General features: G+C 34.7%; 1 protein-coding gene across 4 annotated transcripts in view; it reads right to left on the minus strand.

The window, feature by feature from the left end:
* Nucleotides 1–22,128, minus strand: part of EHBP1 (EH domain binding protein 1) — a 339,673-nt gene that overhangs the window by 258,617 nt on the left and 58,928 nt on the right. For all 4 annotated transcript variants that reach the window (XM_059943246.1, XM_059943245.1, XM_059943243.1 and 1 more), the window contains exons 3-5: nt 17,489–17,546; nt 8,694–8,789; nt 3,264–3,317 (exon numbers count right to left, since the gene is read on the minus strand). In XM_059943246.1, coding sequence (XP_059799229.1) covers nt 3,264–3,317; nt 8,694–8,789; nt 17,489–17,546 — 208 coding nt within the window. The remainder of the gene's footprint in view (nt 1–3,263; nt 3,318–8,693; nt 8,790–17,488; nt 17,547–22,128) is intronic.

Here is a 22,128-nt window from a genome sequence, read left to right on the forward strand (position 1 = left end):
CTCTTTTGGAGACCTTACAAGAAATAATAAAGCTCATTATATCTATGTAACCGTAATAGTGGAATCCCTATCCCCCTTTCTTGCTTTTTCTCTTTAGCACTTATATATTTAACATGTATTTAACATATATTATATATTTATATGATCTAACATAGTATATATTTCACACACATTAATTTTTATTTTCTGTCTCTCTCTCACATACACAAATGTAAACTCCATGAGGAAGAGATTTTTAATGTGCTTTATATACCACTCTATTTCCAGTACCTAGAAGAGTGCCCACCACAAAATACATACTCAGTGAATTAACTGCTACTGAATGAATGAATGAATATGATGATGTCATATAGTGAACTGCTATAAGTTCAAGCAAAGTGAACTGCTACTACCTGAAAAATGTAATGTCTACTTATATTGAATTTAGGTTTAAAAGAAAATTTCTAAGAACAGTTCTTTAATCCTAGAGATGAGTATATAGAGAGAGCCCATGAGAATGGCTTAGTATACATTCATAGTAGAATCCCTCTTAAATCATTTGAATGTCACAGAGAATTGGTCAATTAAAGGGAAGAATTATAAATACTGATACACAAACATTTTAATTTTGTTTAATACATATTAATGTGTTTCATCACCAGTTTTCATGGCCTCTTCTTTGAGTATAATTTCGTTGACTGTCAATTTTCTCACAATCAACAGCCATAACGTATCATTAGTGTACTTCAATCACTTTTAAATGAAATCAATATATAAGGACAAAAGAGAAATAATCTGAATGCAAAATCCTTTCAGATTTTCATAAATTTTCCCAATTTTTTACAGTTGTATTTCCACACCAGATTTGACAGCAGTTTTTAACAACTCACTTCTATCAACTCTTTCTAAAGCATTTTAACGGTTTCATTCTCCATGAACTTGAAAATCAAAAATTTGATCTACAAAAAGATAATTTTCAAAAAAGTTTATTAAAATATTCCTATTGACTGAAACAAAGTCATGGACCTAGAAAATCCCTCAGAGATCATTTAGTAGAAACCTTTCATTTTACAGATGAAGAAATTAAGTCCTAGAAAATAATCTCAAGGTCACCAGCTTTGAAGGCACATCAGGATTTATACTCAATTCTAACCAATCAAAAGCTCATGTCTTCTCTATACTATGATATGGGAGAAAGGAACATGCATTTTTTTCAAATAAGAATATGAGGAGGCAGAATGACAAGAAGGTAGAAAATCTTTTAGCTATTAAAAAGCATAATGATGGCTGGAAATGTCCACAAATGCAGTGTTCTCTCCACAATGTAACTCAGAGTAAGGTCTCCAAAATCTTCAGATGACAGAGTAAAATTTAACCTCTAGTAACATTTCAATTAAAATGTTGGTTTTATAAAGTTTTATAAACAATATGAATAATAGTTAAAAGCATCTATATTATTTTTATTAGATTTTTGTGAATCTAATTTAATAATAAACACTTGGAAAGAAGAAATGCTAATGTATTTTATTTTCCATTTTCCTCCTATGGCCACTCCCTTACCTAACAGTCAGATTTCTAGCAACTTCAATCACTTGAGTAATAAATAGGCAAATGAGCAAAATAAGCTGCTGGGCTTAAATATATTTTTCATAAAAAGGATATAAATGTACTCTTCGACTTAAGAAACACATACCCCAATATGGAAAGTATAATCCAAAATATACCTCTTTATCTCATGATCCATTTAAATCTCACTGTTTTAATTTTAGTATTTCTCTATAGACCTTTAAAATATTTTTATAAAATATATAACACAGAACTTAAAAATATTTTTCCTAAAATCCTATAGATTTGAATGCCTTTTGCATCCAAACCTGATCTATATCATATAGCTTTTTTTTTTTTAACTTGTACCTTTCAGTAACAGCTTATAACGTATTCCTCAGAAATTTAGAACTGCTGTGCCTCTATCCTAAAATTAATTAGAGGTGTAATAAGAACACCTTTCTAAACAAATATAAAGTTAGTGTTTACATACTTCTACCATTAATTACAACCCAAAATTAACTGGCTAATTCTTTAGTACATCAAATTAACAAAGATGTGTAATAGAGCCGCGAGTATCAAAAACCGTAAAACCATCCATTGGGGAGAAGCTCTTAACTTAATGAAAGCTAGATTTTTAAGGCTGTAACCAATTTCAAGAAGTGTAAGTTTGTTTGTTTTTAAAACCTCAATGCTATTCCAAGTATAGTGTTCAAACTTATCACTACAGAAAATCCAGAACTGTTAACATGTGTGAACCATAACACAATGACATTGGCTTGATATCCAGCCATCAGAACTCCTTCCACTGTGTTTGGACCTGATCTCCTTCCCAAGCTTCCCAGATCTTCATGTCTAAAAATGGCCCAGCTACTGCTGGAAAAAGTATAAGATTCCTTTTACCACTGAGATATAAAACAAAGTCAGGCACAGAAAGGAAGAATATGCTGTTATAAAGCACGTTATAAAACTGTTACAAATATATTTTAGAACTTTAATAACAATCATAGTAATGATGTCGATGACAATGATAAAAGCTAATATTCATTGAAATTATTTAATCCTCACAAACCTGTAAATTGATTGCTGAGAAGTTAAGAAACTTACCACAATCACAGAGCCTATAAATGGAAGAGCTAGGGCTTGCAATCAGGTCTATCAGAATCCAGAATCCACATTCTTTCTCACTGTAGTTTCATGGACTGTCTTCCCTAATCTCCATTCAATAAACATTTATTAAACAACTACTATATGCCTGCAAGTCACCTGGGACTCCACAATATGTAAACTAATTGAAGATGATTATTAAAGTACCACTCTAGAATCCCTCAACCCAAAGAGTTAAAGCATATACTTTTTTTAAAAAGATTTCTAAGATCATTCATAGTTTCATTCAACAAATGTTTCAATGAGCATTTGTTATGTGAGAAGCACCATGTCAGATGCTAAATAGATAAAAAGATGAATAAGACATGATCCTTCCCTCAAGCTCCCAACAGAATACATAGAGCATATATATAATTCAGCATTGAAGAGTATTTTTACGTCTATATTTTTAACAAAAATATTTACAAATAATTCTGCTACCGGCTATCATTTCATTTAAAAAATTCTGAAAGTTACAAATCACTATTTAATTTTTATAAGGCAACATTTCTCCTACCACCAAAATGCTAATGTACCTTAGTAATTTATACAGTCAAAAATATGAAAGGTGACAGAATTTACGATTAGCTTACATTTTCTATGACAAATGTCCACTCTTTATCTTCAAATTCCTCTGCATGAGGATCCTGTAACAAAAGCAAAATATAAAGTTGAAATACATTTCTTAATTCAGTCAATCCAGTTAAGAAAATACAAACAGCCTTGCTCTTAGCTTTTTCCAACTTTTTAAAAAAGGAGAGGCAGAATGGCCTACTCTTAAGAAACTTCCATAACTTACCTAAATTTAAATCATTATTTTTTACTAAGAAATTCTCTATTTTACTTATGTTAATGCATATCATCATCTTCCATCATTCCATCTAAAACAATACAAAAAGAAACCGAGGGACAAATATAATATGATATCGCTTATATGTGGAATCTAAAAAAAATGGTACAAATGAACTTATTTACAAAACAGAAATAGAGTCAGAGATGTAGAAAACAAACTTATGGTTATCAAGGGGGAAGGGGGGGTGGGAGGGATAAAATGAGAGATTGGAATTGACATATACATACTATATATAAAATAGATAATTAATAAGAACCTACTGTACAGCAAAGGGAACTCAACTCAATACTCTGTAATGACCTACAGGGGAACAGAATCTAGAAAAGAGTGGATATATGTATATGTATAACTGATTCACTTTGCTGTACAGCAGAAACTAACACAACATTGTATACCAACTATACTCCAATAAAAATTAAAAAAAAAAAAGAAACCCAGGTTCAGATAACTTAGTGAGTGAACTATTAAGAAGCACTTTATTAAGATATTAAATGCCCATATAAAGCTCTGCCCTCATTTCTATACCTCTAAGTATTTTAAACTCAAAGTATCACTTGAGGCAAGGTTTTCTTGGTGCAGAGGTTACATAAACATCTGGAATTTCAAAGTACCTCAAAGGACTTCATAATCTACACAAAATGGCAAATTGGATGTTGATACCCCCATCCGCCCTCCACCACCAGAAACCTAAGAAAGGGTAACAGATCCCACAACCAAATGCAGCTTTTTTCTATATGAAGCATACTTTTGCAAGTATTTGACAAATATTTATTAGCTACTTATTATACAAGGAATTGTAGAGGTGTTATATGGATTCAACTATAGTTGTCCTTGCCTTCGAAGACAAACAACTAATGTAAATACATATATGATGAATGAAATACATGGTCAAACAACTAATCTAAATACATATATAATGAATGAAATACATGGTTTTACTAGGGATTAGAAGACAATACATTTCTTAGAGGAATGAACAATAAAAGCTTTATGAGTGAGGAAGCATTTGGACTAGGTGGGATTGTATAGAATTTCCACAGATTAAATTAGAGTAAGTAAAGGTAAAAGGCAATAGATTATAAGACATAAAAGGGAAAGTAGTGGGGTTGCATCATAAGTGCATTTAACTTATTCAAGTTCAAATTCATGTGTTAGAGGTTGGGGAGGGATGGAGGTACTGAGAGAGAGAGTGAGTGCACATAGATGCTATTCCCCTACTGGGTCTCAGGGACCACATGCTTCTCATAGGGAAGCATCTTATTCATGACTGATTCCACTTTAGTCTATTATTAATCTTCAGTTTCTACTGCCACAGCTGAGTTTGGGTCCTCATCACTTTGTGCCTAGTCTCTTTCAAGATAAAAGTGACTGCAGCACTCTCCCAGACTCTCTGCCCTCCAATCAATCTTGTATACAGATTAATTCTCCCAAACCACAGTTCTGACCATGTTAGTACCAACTCAGATTTTTTTAATGACCCCTACAACCTATGGGATAAATTCCAAACTCCTTAGTTACTTCTTTACTTCTATTTACTTATTTTTTACTTTAATAGCATGGTGGCTAGCTGATTCTGAGCTGTCCTAAGGCAGCTATTTCTATGGGTAAATTCACACAGATAGTATAAAGACCTGCCAAAAAGGAGTTTCCTTGGTGGTGATGAGCAGGGAGAAGTAGGAAAGAGTAGAAAGGAAAAAGAGGTAGAAAACTCTACTTGATATCTGTTTCCCCAGCCTGGCCCTGCCCAGGTTTATAGAGAGCAACTACTGTAAATAAAGCCTGAAGGAGCTTTTCCATGAGGAATTTAGGGCACAAACAGTGCTACTTTAGAGACCAAGTAATAAAGTGTGACACAATGCTTAGGAAAAAGACATCTTACCACCCTTCCTGCCTGCCCCCACCTGCACCACTGTTGAAGTATGCAGCATAGTTCTAGTACAGCTGGTACAGTTAATAATAGTAGTAGTAGTAGTAGTAGTAGTAGTAACACAAAATATTTGCAATGCACACACTCTGCCTCAGTTATTGTGCTAAGGGTTCTAATCATCACAGCAACTTATGATACAGCTACTATTTTTATTCCCATTTAGCAGAACAGAAAACTGAGACCTAAAAGATGTAACTTCCCACAAATAAGTGTTAACATTATGTTGCAGTTCCAGGTCTGTCTGGCTTTTAGCCCTGTTGTTGGTTCAGTTTTATCTCTGTGTCCCCAGGACCTAGAAAAGTAACTGGCACACAGTGGTTTCTCAAGAATACTTGATGAATGAATTAATGAACATATGTCTTACAAATTAACAAATATTGAACAGTAACTTATATATGATATACATTAATTCTCAAAGCTGATGAAACATTTTTTAGAAACAGAGATGATATATTACCCTTAAAAGAATAATTTTAATGGGACCAAGGGACATATCTGATAGGGCAAAGTCACTAAAAAGACGTAAAGGAGCAACAATAATGTTCATTTTGGACTATCTACACAATTAACTAATTATATTATTGACTAAACAAAAACATTGGTAGTAAAAATTGCTTCTAGCATGAATCAATCGTCTTCTTTATATCCTACTCTCTACCCTCTAGTGTCTCTTTTACTACCATTGCACTAAAGAGAAAAATTGAAAATGGCTTAAAGAGCTGTTTTCCTTCTCAAAAACCTAAAAGGCTTTTTTTTTTTCATTAACTAGAAATAGCTATTTTCAATCTAATTCAAATTTCAAAATCAAGCATGCAGGCTAAAGAAATTAATTTCTGGTTAAGTCACAGAAAAATGAAATATATTGATAACTTTTTAAAAAAGCATGTTGTCTATGAGCACAACTCTGTGAGTACCATACCTAGGACAAAAAGGATTCAGAGCAGTCCTTTCCTATTCACAAGTTTCAGGATTAAGTAAATTGTGAGACTTTAATATAAGTAAAAGGAAGGGGGAAATATGAAAAAGTTTTCCACTTGAATATTTTAAATGCAAGATCCAAAAAAATTACCATGAAAGAATGAAAAATTATTTTGTTTTGTTTTACTCTTCTGCTTTTCTATGGAACTCTGGGAAGATGTAGAGTCAGGAAGATAAAGATATTTATCTAAGTATTTATTTAAGTATTTTAAATGGTCACAAGTTTGCCTCCATAGCACGATTGAAGAGAAATGTGTGTAATACAGCAAAATGGGGAGGAAGGGGTATTTAGGTTTTTCCCCTACAGACTAACACTTACAGACATAAGAGTTCAGTGATAGGATATGCTGAACCTTCTCATCAGCACTTGAAAACTACACTCACCTCCTAATCCTCCAAGTAACACATTTCAACAGCCACTTTCAACTCAGAATCGCTCAGTTAGTGCATATCCTTTGCCCAGACACACGGCTGTCAGCCATTTATTGGCTCTCTTCTAACCCCTTGTTCTCTATCATCATTTTATTTTTAAAGTTGTGTAACTATGTCCATTCACTTGCTTTACCAATATAAACAGACTGAATCAAAAACACACAAGAGATTACTTAAAGTCTTCCTCAAGCATGTCAGAGATTTTGCTGTTGTAATCTATATTCAGAGCGGTTTGTATTACAGAACAGGCCATACAATGTAAAACAAAATCAAAAACAAACAGACAACAACCACCCCAGGGCTAAATTGCAGTGTGACTGGGCAAGTTACCTTCTTCTTTAGTCTCAGTTTCCTTATCAGTACAATGGGAATAATTACAGAACCTTAGGGTTGCTGTAAGAATTAAATGAAATAGTACTCTAAAGGTCTTGTTGTTAACTACCAATCTTACTATATCATTTCAGTAGGAGAGGTATGGTTAAGGGGGGTTTAATAATAGGCTTTTAGGACAGCTGACTAAACGGTAATAGGATGGTTCTGATCTTTCCTGAAAAAAAAAGGAAGAGCAGCTACAGTCGCATCCCTTATTTCTCCCTGGGCAAACAAATCAAGTATAGTGTATATATGATAAGCATAATCAAGTAAGTTATAATACCAATAACAATAATATCAAAACTATAAAGGATCCAATAACAATAATATCAAAACTATAAAATATACATAAAGTGTTAAGAATCTCTGATAAAACAGAGTTATCTATGAAACAGAGCATTTAAAAGTAGTGTCCCATTCATGGGTTAGTACATCAACATTCATCATACTGTTTTGTTCTATTGATCCCTGCAGTAGCTCCAAAACATATGAATTAATATACTGGATTACAAAATCAAAAGTATTTTTTTACACAGTGATTTCACACTCTAAGCCATATAACTTTGCTCAACTTAGATTTCATATCCTAAAGTATTTTAGTGGATTTTCACAAACTTTATGTTTGTGCTTAATGAGATGTCTTCCTTCATTCTGTCCTTCTGTAAAAGTAACGTCAACACAATTGGAAGGATTCAAGAAGAAATAAAGCATTTGTTTCCTAACTGCACCACTTTCAAGAAGGCTGAAACTGAGACATACTCGTCTCCACCTTTTTTTTTTGAGCAGGTAAGGAATTGGTTAGGAAAATAAATATTCTAGTGCATAACTGTCATATGTGTGAGGACTATTTTATAATGTTAAGAAATAAGGAAAACTTTCAAGAAAAAACATATATAAAAGGAGTTAGCTATATGCACAGCTATGTTTTTGGACCTGCACTTGGAATTTATTATCAGAATTTTTATTTTAAGCTATAGTATTTATAAAATATTAACATTTATAAAATATTTATCAAAAATCAATTTTAAACTTATCTTCTTATATTAACATCAATAAAATATTTATCATATACTAATTTAAAAACCTATCTTGTTATTAGTCAAACAAGGCTAACAAAATGAGGGTCAGGACTAAGAATTCCACAAACCTCAGATTTCCACAGAAAAAAAACTTTAAAGTTCCCTGTGGGTGGAATGTAGGAAGTAGTAAAAGAAGTATTCCAATTGATCTTAACTGGAATAAGTTCAAAAAGACTCCCAAATTATTTGGACTTTATAGACCATGAAACACCCTGATATCCTTACATTGTTATAAATTGCTATATCTCTAAAAATAATGCACATTAAGGTCCTTACTGCACATTAAGGACCCAAATGTATAGAACAATGAATACTGAAATATTCCGTCATTTAGAACTATGATTATATAATAAATCCTATAACTTATAAAACTGGAACTTACCTTAAAAAGTGTCACAGTGATTTCAATGTTTTCAGGAACAGGCCATACTACAACACCACGGTATGGATTTTTTATTCCAGGCTGCCAGCTATGAGCCTACCAGAATAAAAATAATGGCTTCAATTTGAAGTACAGGAAATGCAATGTTAATAATTTACAAAAGTATATTGACCCTATTTAACTATCCATTAGATCTGTCTCCCTAAAACAAAAATGGTTAGTCAAATAAAACTTTTCAAGCATTAAACTTGGGCTATGACGGTTATATCACATGGTAGCTACAGATTACTATCTGTAAACAAACCTTTACCCTCTCCCATGCACACACACACACACACACACACACACACACACACACACACACACACAAGAAGATGCAAAAATGAGGTGCCTCATATTTTCAAAAGCTATTTAGGATTGAATAAAAACCTTATTAGGAGAAACATTTTTAAAATTACTTTGTGATTTAGGAACTTAAGGGCAAATTCATTCTTTAAAAGGAAAAATTAATTGTATAGTCTGCATTTAAGATCATTTCCCACTAAACCATAATGTTTATTTGGGTCAAGTAAAGAAGAAAGCAGTTTGTACAGTTAATGTTTCTAGTGCCTATAATTTTAAAGACTTTTTTCCTTGTAAATATTATCAAGGTTCCCTAAGGAACCCCCTGAAATGTGGGGGTCACCACTCTAGGTCTTCCGTTGTGGTGGCGTTTCCAGCCAAAGCTAATGGATAATGGTATGCCAAGACAGCTCAACTAAATCTTCATCTCTCTGGGCTTCAGGACTGTCCGTGGACATGCTACGAAGGTGGTAATAAAAGCTGACACTTAAGAAGTACTTTCTATATGTCAGTCCATATTTGGAATTTACTTATGTTTAACTCATTCAATCTGCATAAGAACCCTATGAGGTAGCTACTATTCATTCATTCATTCATTCACTCACTCAATTGATACTATCTACCAAGCGTTGTCTAGGAACTGTAGTAAAAAAAAAAAAAGAAAAAATCTGCCTTAGTGGAGTTTTCAGAATAGTAGGAAGAGACAGACAAACAAAATAATTAAGTAAAACAGACAGCATGTTAGGTAGAGAGAAACGCTGTGGAGAAAAATGAAAGTAGGGAAGAAGGATGGAAGGGGCAAGAGAAAGTAACAATTTTCAACAGGTTAATCAGAGAAAAGTGTCAATGAGCAGGTGACGAGAGAAGACCGTAAGGAGGTGAATCAGATATTTTAAAACATGGGAAGAGCTTCCTAGGGAGATGGACCAGCAACTGGAAAGGTGCTGAGGCAGTTAGATAACAACAATGCCAATGTGGCTGGAGCAGAGTGGTCAAAGAGAAGAGCAGCAGGAGATAAGACTAGAGAAAACACGGAGGGCCCAATCATATGAGGCTCTGGCAGCCCATTCCAAAGATTTTGGTTTGTAATTTGAGTGAGATGGGAAGTCACTGGAGGATTTTAAGCAGAGGAATGATGAAGTTATGTTTTTTGACTCTAGCAAATGTATTTAGAATAGGCTTCAGATGTAAGAGAGGAAACAGGGAGACCAGTAAGCTACTGCAATTATCCTGTGGAGAGCTAATGGTGACTTGGCTTGGGGTGGTAGAAAAGTGGTACAAAGTAGTCAGATTCCATATATTTTTTCATAGTTTCAAGACAGAATCAATAAGGTTTTCTGTCTGATTGTATGAAAGAAAGTACCCAAGGATGATTCTAAGGCTTTCGCCCTTGAGCAAGTACATAAAAGGAATTGCTATTAACAGATATGAGGCAAAACTGCTGAAGGATCAAGTTTGGAAAATAAGATTAGGAACTCAGTTTTATACACATTAAATCTAAGTTGCCTTTTAGATATTCAAGTGTAGGTGTTTAAATAGGCAGCTGGATGTACGTGCCGGGAGTTATAAATTTGGGAATCATCAGCATGCAGGTGATACTTAAAACTTGGATGTGATCCCAAGGGAGTGAGGAGAGAGAGAAAGAGAGAGAGGGAGAGAGGGAGGGGGAAAGAGAGAGAGAGAGATAAAGGCTCAAGAACTGAACCTTGGAGCGCAACAATAACAGGTCCAGGAAATGAGGAGGAACCAGCAAAGAAGGGTCAGTAAAGCAGAAGGAAAACTAGAGGTATGTGGTATTCTGAAAGTCTAGTGGAGAAAATGTTTTAAGGAGAAAGGAACAATCATCTGTCCCAAATCTTGGTAACAGATCAAAGAGGATGAGATCTGGAAAATGACCCCTGGATTTAACAAAGCAGAAGCCATTACTGACTTCACAAGAGCAGTTTCAGTGGAGTGACAAGGGTAAACACCTGACTGGATTAGCATGGATTCAAGAAAGAATAGGAAGAAAGAAACTGAGCTAGCAAGTACATTCAACTCCTCTGAGGTGTTTTGCTGAAAGAGAAAGAGAGAAATAGGTTGGTGCTAGTGGGAGAAATAGTGTCAGAAGAGAATTTTTTAAATAAGAGAAAAATATTTTTAGGGTGATGAGAAATATCCAGTTAAGAGGGAAAATTTAATGATGCAGAAGAGAAATAATTGCTAGAGTAATGTCCTTAACAGTACAAAAGGAGACAGATTGGCCTTTGCTCGGAGCACAGACCATTCTTCCATAATAATAGGAAAATAGCTAAAGTATATGAGTGCAGGTGCATGTCAGGGAGCAGATTTAACACATGAAGAAACTGAGGCACAGACTGGCCCAAGATCACACAGCAAGTAAGTGGCAAAAGTTGGATTTGAACCCAGGAAGTGGAACTGAGAAGGGATCAAGATCATGGAAACTTATGTCCATGTGAATCTTATCATAGCTTGTTAGTTAAAATACCAGCAGACTATTATAAGTTAACTATACTTCAATAAAAGATAGAATACCAGCACAAGATATAGGTTTAGCAGCACTAAACTACTCCCACTCCAGCTAAATTGTCAATAACTCCCCCTCTATTCTCTCTTCATTGCCCCCAGATCACAAAACTTCAGGTGAGGAAAGGGAAGTAGAGACTCACAAGAGACTTAGCACACTACAGCCAAAGGTAAAGAACTGGGTTTTGCTGATTAAAAAACATCTCCAGGGATTCCTCTATTCCCCTGCCTATTTCTATGCCTGTTGACAGTCCTAGAACAAAAACTCCACAAGGTAAACAATATCCATTTTGAAAAGTAAATTGCTGCCCATCTTAGAAAATCTTTAATCAAAACTCTACATAGTCTACATATTTAATTCTGAAGATTTATGACAACTCTAATTCTCATGTACTGTCATGGTAGATCAAGCAATTTCTCTGGTCTCTTCAAACTTCCCATAATTATATTTTCATAGTCTCCCGATACATTAAAAAAAAAAAAAAAGACCATAATAACTGAACTTTACTTATTAGCCACGGCAGAAAAGATAGAGTTTTTGTAAAATTCTGAATGAAAAAAAAGACCATCAAAGAATTTTAGGCCTGAAAATATCTTTAGGAGATCTAAACCAGGTCCAGATAAGGAAATTGAAGCAATTAAAGAGTAAATGGCTTGCCTGAAGCCATACTAATAATCAGTAGGAGAACCAACTCCATGATTTTCAAGTTCAGAGTTCTTCACCCAACCGACATCATAGCCAACTCTATTTCTGATTCACAGAGTAGTCAAGAAAATAGTCTTCTATCCCTAAGGTCTTAACATTTATGTATATGACACAGAGGTCAAGAGTGGGAAAAGCAGGGAATGTGGAGACCAACTAACAACTGGGCAGGGTTAGAAGGTGGTGATACCACATAATTTCCTAAGGTATCCTAATGCTGATCCTCTAACTGACCTATTTAAATTCTCAGTCTTGGATCAGGGAATGGTAATTAGACCAATAAACAAACAAAAATACAATCTGCTTAATGAATTAAAATCTTTTTTTTTTCTTTCTTTTTTTAATAAAAAGAGACGGAAAGGTGCTAGTTCCCAAGCTGCTAGTATGCTGCCATTTTCTGACCATCTATCCAGCATCTCTTCCCAGCAAGAGAAAAGGTCAAACTAAGACAGAGCTCTGGCTTTCTGATAGTCTTTTTAGGGACTGTACACCTAGCTAAGTTAGGACAGTGTAACAATATCAATTAGTCCAGCTGAGTATCTGGCAATGCCAGCTTTATAATGTTAGCTAATTATTATATACTAGGCAGAAAACAGAACGAGTAAATTCTGCTGGAGAGGAAACTATGATGTATATAGCAGCAAACATGAAGGAAAAAAAAAAAAAAAGTGTTCCTAGTCAGAGGAGCTTACTACAACTTCTACCTCAAACAGAATTAAAGAACCTGAAGCTAGAAAAAGAATGAAAAGTCTAATACAGGTAACTAAAAATAGCTGCGGTATTAAACATCTAACTGTACAACTCAACTGAGACAGGAATTTAGGTTCTTAAGAACTTTATTTTTTAAAAAGCACCTCATATTGGCACTCATCAGCACTACAAGAACCCTGGTCAGTTTTTATTCAGAGTAACAGAAAGGATTTCCCTAGAAAATAATTTGGTACAAAACACATACAGCTATTTAGCTAGCTCCTTAGTAGAGTCAGGAAAGGCAGGTGATTTAATCATTTGCCAGCATCCTAGTACAGTTAATGGCAGAAAGGATGAAACCACATTATCCAGTTCTACTCATATATTTTTTTTCACTTTTTAATCATATCACAGATCCTTTAGCAAAGGCAGACCTAAGGAAAAGGTAACATATCTCAATTTTGAGTAATGACTCTATAAAATGCCTTATTTTCAAATTATTTCATATCATATCTTACCTAAAAGACTTGTACCTAATATGGAACTAAACGCAGAGTAAATATTCACTTGTTACTTCTGATTCCTATAAAATCAAAATATTTCACTGAAAATTTATAACTGTCATTTAGTTTTTAAATTGATGATTTTCAATTTATAAAACTGCATCTACCCATATGTTTAAGATGTCACATATAAATTTACCTTAGAGTTGTCCACATCATGGTCATAATTCAAAGCTCTATGACTATACCCACCCCTTCATGATACCATAGCACATTGATAAAGGCTATAGCACAACCATAGAGCAGGGAAGTAGAGGTGGTAACGCCATCCAAAAGCTGGTGAGGACTTTCAAGCTCTTGTTTCCCTTTGGAACTCTCCCATCTCTCTGTGAGTTTAAATTTAGAAAACGAGATTTAAGGCAACAGACTACTCTGCCATAATTCTTCTTGTCTATCACAATTTCCCTGCTTCCTATTCTCAAACACTGTACTGAAAAATAATTTATTTAAGCATATACAAATCAACTGCAGCCTGAAAAAAATCTGTTATAAATGCCATGACTTGAGGATAAGAGGTGGGGAAGCTGCATATTGGGATAATTACTCATGGTAATTATTTTCTCGATAAAAAATGATTCACCAATGAGTTCTTTATATATTTAACTAGAAAAATAGACATGTACCCAAAGAAAGTGAGCAATAAACGGAAAACTAAACTTTAAATTAAATAAGGCAATGTGCCTTATTATTTTACTGTCTAATCTGTTATCCGGGTGTCAGTTATAAATTTCAATCCACCAATATAAAAAAAGTAGATAATCAACTATACTTCAATAAAATAATTTTTTAAAAGGTAGATATACTCAGAATCAGGCAAGATAAACAATAAGTTATACAGATGACCAAAGAAAATTAATTACTGCGTAGTTCAAACTCTTTCCAGAAACACAGTTAAAAGTAAAAACTATACTATTTTCTGGCCAATGGTTGCAGAAATCTGTTTTCCCCCTAAGTGATTTCAATGGAACTTAGCAAGCAAATAATATTTCAAAGGAAAAATGTCAGAAAACAGAAGAGTCTTTCAGAAGAAAACAATGGTTCTAGTCTGTGGATTCAATATAACTGATAGCTAATTTTAAAAAATAATAGCTGGGAACAATTTTCTTTTTTTTAAGAATTCCAAAATGCCATGGATCTCAAGCTTCTCAAGATTAAAAAATAAAGTTATTTGTTTAATTTTCACAGTAATATCATTATCATTTCTTTCATAGCTTCTGGAACTGATTTTTATGTCCTTATTTAGCTGCTGTGAACAATTTACAGAACAGCATTTCACATATACATGAACATATTATGTATATGCTATAATAAACAACACATTGTAAGTTCTCATAAACTTTTCAAAAGTACATCTATAATGTTTCAAGAGAAAATACAATGATTCTAAAATATCCAGAAGGGATTTGAAATATTAAGAGCATCACAACTGGAAAATTAGTCCAATAAGAAATAGTTCCTTCTAGAAAATATTATATTTTGAGAAAAATCAACCTGTAGCCTATGTTTGTATTTCACCTTCTGGATTCAATCAATATTTGATACAATATAAAAAAGAATCTGGGGCTTCCCTGGTGGCGCAGTGGTTGGGAGTCTGCCTGCCAATGCAGGGGACACGGGTTTGAGCCCTGGTCTGGGAAGATCCCACATGCCGCGGAGCGGCTGGGCCTGTGAGCTACAACTACTGAGCCTGCGCGTCTGGAGCCTGTGTTCCGCAACGGGAGAGGCCGCAACAGTGAGAGGCCCGCGCACCGCGATGAAGAGTGGCCCCCGCTTGCCACAGCTGGAGAAAGCCCTCGCACAGAAACGAAGACCCAACACAGCTAAAACAAATAAATAAATAAAGTTATAAAAAAAAAAAAAGAATCTGGACCTAAAAGTTATTTGACTGACTTTCAAAAATGTAATTAAATTAAAAGTATACTTAATTTCAAATATGGGTATTCTGAATTGACCTTTAATCTACAGCATTTCATTATGCTTCATAATGTTTTAAGAAAACAATTAGTATCTAGTTTCTAAAAGAGGGAAATCACTTTTTGTTGATAGCTAAAAACATTTAGGGTCGATTTCTAATGTTTATAGTTATATTCAGATTCTTCTATCATACTTACTGGATGGCCTAATATTGTTCCTTTTCACAAAAGCTTAAGACCCACTGAGCAAAACTGACAGAAGACCCTAAGTCTATTTTTAGAACCCCTTCTCATAAATAAATAGATAAGAAAATATTACATGTCCAAAATATAATGCCCCCAAACTACAAATGTATGCTTTGAAGAAAATGCTATTCATGAGGTAAGCAACTGGACCTTTCCTATATTGCTGGTGGGGGTATATTAAAAGTTCAAAATGTACGTACCCTATTACCCATTGATTACATTCCAAGTTATTCGTCCAAGAGAAAACATTTGTCCCCCAAAACACTTGAAGAGTAATGTTTACAACAGATTTATTCACAATAGTTGGATACTCAGAATATTCACTGGAAACAAATCAAATGTTCATCAACAGATGTATAAAAAATCAAACTGCAGTACATGCGCATGATGGAATACTGCTCAGCAATGAAAAAAGTTAACTACCAATATTCACAATAGCATGAATAAATCTCGAAAACATGCTGCACAAAAGAAACCAGACATAAAATAGTACTTTTGTATGGTTCTATTTATGTGAAATTTAAGAACAGGTAAAAATAGCCTATGGTGATAGAAAAATCGGAATAGTAGTTGCCTCTAAGGATTGGGAACTGACTGGAAGAGGACTCAAAGGAAAAAAGTGATGAAAATAGTCTATATCTTGATAGGAGTGGTAATTATACAACTATATATTGATCAAAACTCATAAAATTGTGTAATTAACATCTGTGACTTATACCGTATATAAATTTTAATTCAATAAAAATAAAATTTAAAAAGATGCCCTTAAAAAATTTTAAATTCTGAAATTTAATTAAAATTTAATTTCAGTTAAAATGAATAAATTTTTCTTTATATAAGCCTACTTATGGAAAAACCAACATTCAATAAACATGCTTGTAGTTATTGTATGCTTACAAAAATATACTCACACTTACTTGTCTATAGATTGTAATTTTAAAAATATCTAGATTTGTTATTAAACATTTTAAAATTCTGTTCTGGGCTTCCCTGGTGGCGCAGTGGTTAAGAATCCGCCTGCCAATACAGGGGACAGGGGTTTCAGCCCTGGTCCAGGTAGATCCCACGTGCCGCGGAGCAACTAAGTCTGTGAGCCACAACTACTGAGCCTGCGCTCTAGAGCCCGCAAGCCACAACTACTGAGCCCGTGTGCCGCAACTACTGAAGCCCGTGCACCTAGAACCTGTGCTCTGCAACAAGAGAAGCCACCGCAATGAGAAGCCCATGCACCGCAACGAACAGTAGCCCCCGTTCGTCGCACCTAGAGAAAGCCCACGTGCAGCAACGAAGACCCAACACAGCCAAAAATTAAAAAAAAAAATTTATAAGTAAATAAATAAAATTCTGTTCCACTCCCCACAAAGCCATAAGAACAAAAAATTAAAACCTTTGAAAAATCCAACTCCTCTTCAGTAACCCAGCAATGGACTCAGATAACTCATCATTCCTTATGTGTGTCCTAACTTCATCCTCTTGGAATCTGAATAAAGTAATCCTAGGTATAATGTTGTAAGTGATATTTATTTAATCATTATTTCATGATATCCTAGCACAGAGAAGTTAAATAACTATTATGTTATTCAAGGCTACCAAATCCAAAAAAACTCAGGTAACTGGCTCCTGCTTTAGGAACTGCAGTAACAAGATTACATATAGTGCCTGATCAATCATTTTAGTACATTAGATAATAAGAAATAACTCAAAATATCAAGTAATATTTTAAAATATTCTTCACTGGGACCAGAGAAGCTTAATAATTTGACCAAAGGTCAAATTCAACATTTGGGTAAGAAATTTAGAAAACAGACAAACCTTGGAAGACTTCCTTCGGCTTCTTCTCGTCCAAACTACCACCAGTTTATCTGGTTGCCTGCCAAATAAGAAAAAGATTACGTATAATTTAAGTTATCTTAAATCAAATAATAAAATTGAGTTCTAGCGCCTTTAAAAGAATGAAAAATCATCTGCTTTAGATTACATAGAACCGTTGCACTTACAATAAAGCTCTATAAATTATTCATATATAGATGTTGAATACAGATATGATCTAATTTAAATGACTAATATTTCATCCGCATGTTTTTCTAAAAATACTTTACCAAGTAAATTCATTAGGACAAACCAAGTAAAATAAAATACTTACACTATTTTAAAAGGAAAAGCATACATATATCTCCTTTAAAACAATACTATATTTCTAACACATTATCCACTTTAATTTAGAGAAATAAGCATAAAAATGATACTTCCAAAATAATTTAAATCTGTGGTTTACACTACTCTTGCATCTCTGTATCTTATGAACAATGCTTATGGTTTTCAAAACCTTTTTATAATCAATCATCTCAACTATCTTCATAAAAACAATACAATACCAAAAAATAGGCACGGTACATTCTGGCAAAGTTACATAACTCATCGAAAGTTCTGGCAAAACCAAGACCGAATGAAATACAGGTCTTCTAATTCTCATACCTCTCTTCTTTATCTTCTGCCAACATAAAGTTAAAAACAAAACAAACTCACGTTTTCAGCTAATACAACTAAGTTCTCTTTAATGCTTAGGGAAAACATAAAGACTATGATTATCAGTTCTTTTACTTAGATTTTTATTTTTAAAAATCTTAGATAAAAGCTTTTTAACCAAGAAATGAATGATATTACTCATCTCAGTGACCTTCACCACTTTTCTCTGTCTCCTTCATTTTACCCTGGTATCTTTCATTATCAGCAGATGACCCATCCTATTTAACTACCTACCTACCTACTTACCTTCCTACCTACATACATATATTATAAAAGGTCACCAGCCATAAACTCCTGATCCAGTGATTTATCCAGCAACCTGTCCAAAGAGTGACAGTTGTCTAATGAAAAATATTACTGAGGAGCTGACCCTGAATGTAGTACAGAGAAATAAAGTGATAATATTTTTAAAGAAGGTAAAAGACATAGAAGATAGATTGAGAAGTACACACACCTAATAGAAATTCTAGGGCTTCCCTGGTGGTGCAGTGGTTAAGAATCCGCCTGCCAATGCAGGGGACACGGGTTCAAGCTCTGGTCTGGGAAGATCCCACATGCCGCAGAGCATCTAATCCCGTGCACCACAACTACTGAGCCTGCGCTCTAGAGCCCACGAGCCACAACTACTGAAGCCCGCATGCCTACAGCCCGTGCTCTGCAACAAGAGAAGCCACCGCAATGAGAAGCCTGCGCACCACAATGAAAGAGTAGTCCCCGCTCGCCGCAACTAGAGAAAGCCCGCGCACAGCAACAAAGACCCAAAGCAGCCAAAAATAAATAAATAAATTTATTAAAAAAGAAAGAAATTCTAGAAGTTTAGAATAGTGGGAATGGCAGAGGCAATACTGAGAAAAGGCTAAGAATGTTCCAATAAACATAGGAGTCCTTAGGTTGAAAATATATATTAACAAATAAACAGGATAAATAAAAAACTAATCTATATCTAAATACCTTGCAATCAAACTATGGAACAGCAAGAATAAAGAGAAAAATCATAAAAGAAAAGATAGTTTACCAGCAAAGGCATAATTATGCTGACAGCAACTTCTTAGCAGCAACAGCACCCAAAATACAATGAAGCTAATGATCTTCAAGTGCTAAGGGAAAACAGATGCCATCCTGGAGTTTCATATTGGCTAAACTACCATTTAAGAAATGGTTTTAGACATAAAAGACTAAGAGTTTACAATGTATATAACCAGCTAAATACAGGAAGGAGGAGGATGCAAGAAGCAATATAAATGTGGTAAAACGTTAATACTTGTTCATTTTCGGTGATAGGAGCTAAAGAAAACAAGAGTAGACAAAAAAACAAAGTAAGGTTCCAATGAAACTATTTCATCAAGGCATTTTCTAAACAAATGCAGTGTGTTTCTGATGGTGATAGTAACCAGCATAGTATAAAAAAGAAAAATGGTGGTTCTCCACCCAAGACTAAACCAGTTCCCAAAGACTGTCAGGCTTTGAAGACAACAATTGTAAAAACCAGTAGCTTGCTTTGGTGAATCTTTCCAGCGTGAGATGTTGGAAGCAGGAGCCAGATGCCAAAGTGCTAAATTACAGATGAAATAGAAGAAAGTTTCTATGAAACATCAGAGTGTTCATCTAAGAATCTGAACCAATGAAGAAACAAACAAAACCTTGTTCAACACACAAAGAAGTAGAACAGGACAAATGACATGAAGATGGGGAGCAGTATAGCAACATGACAACAGAGCTGGGCAGAGGGTATGATCAATGATGGCAGCTTAACAGCAGAGGGACTGAATAGCCAACCAGTGCAAGCTACCTTGTTTGAAAGCATTGGTGGCTTGCTGGAACACTTTACCTAGATTACTACACTAACCTTTTTACTATGTTCTCACCTCCACATTTCCAGCCCAACCTCAACTCTTAATTATATTTCTGCAATACTTCTTTAGAAATGCTATAAAGATCTTACCGATTTTCCTTATTATCCTTACTGGGCTCTTATACTGAAGGTACTACAGACTGGCACTTGAAGGTTGAATTTCACAGATTTATTTGACCTAAATAGTATTCCATTTTAGTTTAAATTTAAACTTTAAAAAACATTTCTTACTTAAATGCCTTTAAACAAGGGCCATGCTATCCAGATTACCAGAGCCTCCAATGCTATCAACTGCTTCACACCTGACCAGCTTCACTCTTAAGATAATCTTAGTCCCTGTATGCATTTGACCCTGTGACACCATAGCATGCAAGACAACATCCATATTCCTGAATGTGGTTTATAAGGCACTTCACCACCTGACTCTGATCTACTTTTCTAGATGCAAAATCTACAAATATCTCAAAGGCATCTTCCTTTCCAACCAATCCCTCAACACTTATTCAATTTCTTCACCTCTTTGCATGTTACAAACTTTTTTTAAAACCTCCTCTTTTCTCTCCTTTTCTACCTGATAAACTCTTAATTCATCACTTCCTCTGTGAAAACCTGACCATTTCTCATTTCATTCCCACTTCATCCCACATCCTAAACCTCAAGCAGAGTTAACTGTTCCTTCTACTGTATGTCCAGTAATACCCTAGACACCTCTTTTTTAATACCCTATGTGCCCTGTATTACATTATTTGTTATTATTTCTATCTCCTCCACTAGACTGTGCTCCTTTATCAACCATATCTTATTTATCTTTCTATTCCTAGTAACTAATAAGAATCTGGTACAAGATTGAGGCTCGATGTACATTCACTACTGAACGAACCTTAAATTTCATCCAGGAGTTCCCAACTGGTTAATTATAACTGATGAGGTCCAACTAAAGCGAGTAGCTACATAATACATTCTCTCTGCAGCTTATTTGAGCTTTGCAAGCATCCTCACCTTGGCTGCACATTGGAATCTCCTGGGAAGGGAGAGTGCAAAGCAATCCCCACACCTCCCGACTTGGAACATTAGCGAGGTATTAGTTGTGATGGCAGTGAGGGTGTCTCCCCTCCACGATATTGTCCTAGTGCCACCTGCACAGTTGCCTCCACCTAACTTGGCCTCTCAGGATCTCCCTCCCCTCAACCCGTTCTGATCTGGTGTTTCAGAAAAGGGAAGCCACTTACTGTAAAAAATTAGGAAGGGTGGTCTCCTAACCTATATGCCTGAACTTCCAAGTATGTAAATATAACATAAATTACTTATTTGAGAATGTCCCCAGAGATGAATAAACTTTTTTGTGATTCTAAGTCATGTCCAATTTTTATAATGTCTTCACTAGAAATCAGCCCACCTTTACATTATCAGGGACAAAGCAAGGCAGAATGTTCTAAAATAAAGAACTGTGCCGTGAGTTATTGTTCTCATAGAAGAACACCAATAACCACACAACTGGATGACCACAATTAATATTTTAAGCATCCATGCTGTACTAGAAAAGAACCATTAAATATTCACTTATGTGCTCCCAAGAGGCCAGGGATAGAGCAATTGTGAGAGTTTTATCCAACTACCAAAGAACCTATATAATTTTCTATCAAAAAAGTCAAGACAACCTGATAGAGCCCAGATTTTAGAGAGAATCCAACAATCACGTATTTAACATTTCTACCCCATTACCTAAGTAACCAGGTAGCACTACACATACAGATATATAAACATACACACATATATTTATATATAGATATTTACATATATAAACATTTTATATACATACACATAAAATGTACACAGACACACTGCCTGAGTTCCACTGGAAAATTTGTAGTCTTTTGGTGGGCTTATGCAGGGGAGGAAATTTTACATTTAAAAATAAGGGACTTCCCTGGCAGTCCAGTGGTTAAGACTCCATGCTTCCATTGCAGGGGGCATGGGTTTGATCCCTGGTCGGGGAACTAAGATCCCACATGCCGGGCAGTGCAGCCAAAACATGAATGAATGAATGAATGAATGAATAAAATAAAAATCGACC

This window comes from Balaenoptera ricei, chromosome 13 (genome assembly GCF_028023285.1).
Source record: "Balaenoptera ricei isolate mBalRic1 chromosome 13, mBalRic1.hap2, whole genome shotgun sequence".
NCBI classification, from domain to species: Eukaryota; Metazoa; Chordata; class Mammalia; order Artiodactyla; family Balaenopteridae; genus Balaenoptera; species Balaenoptera ricei.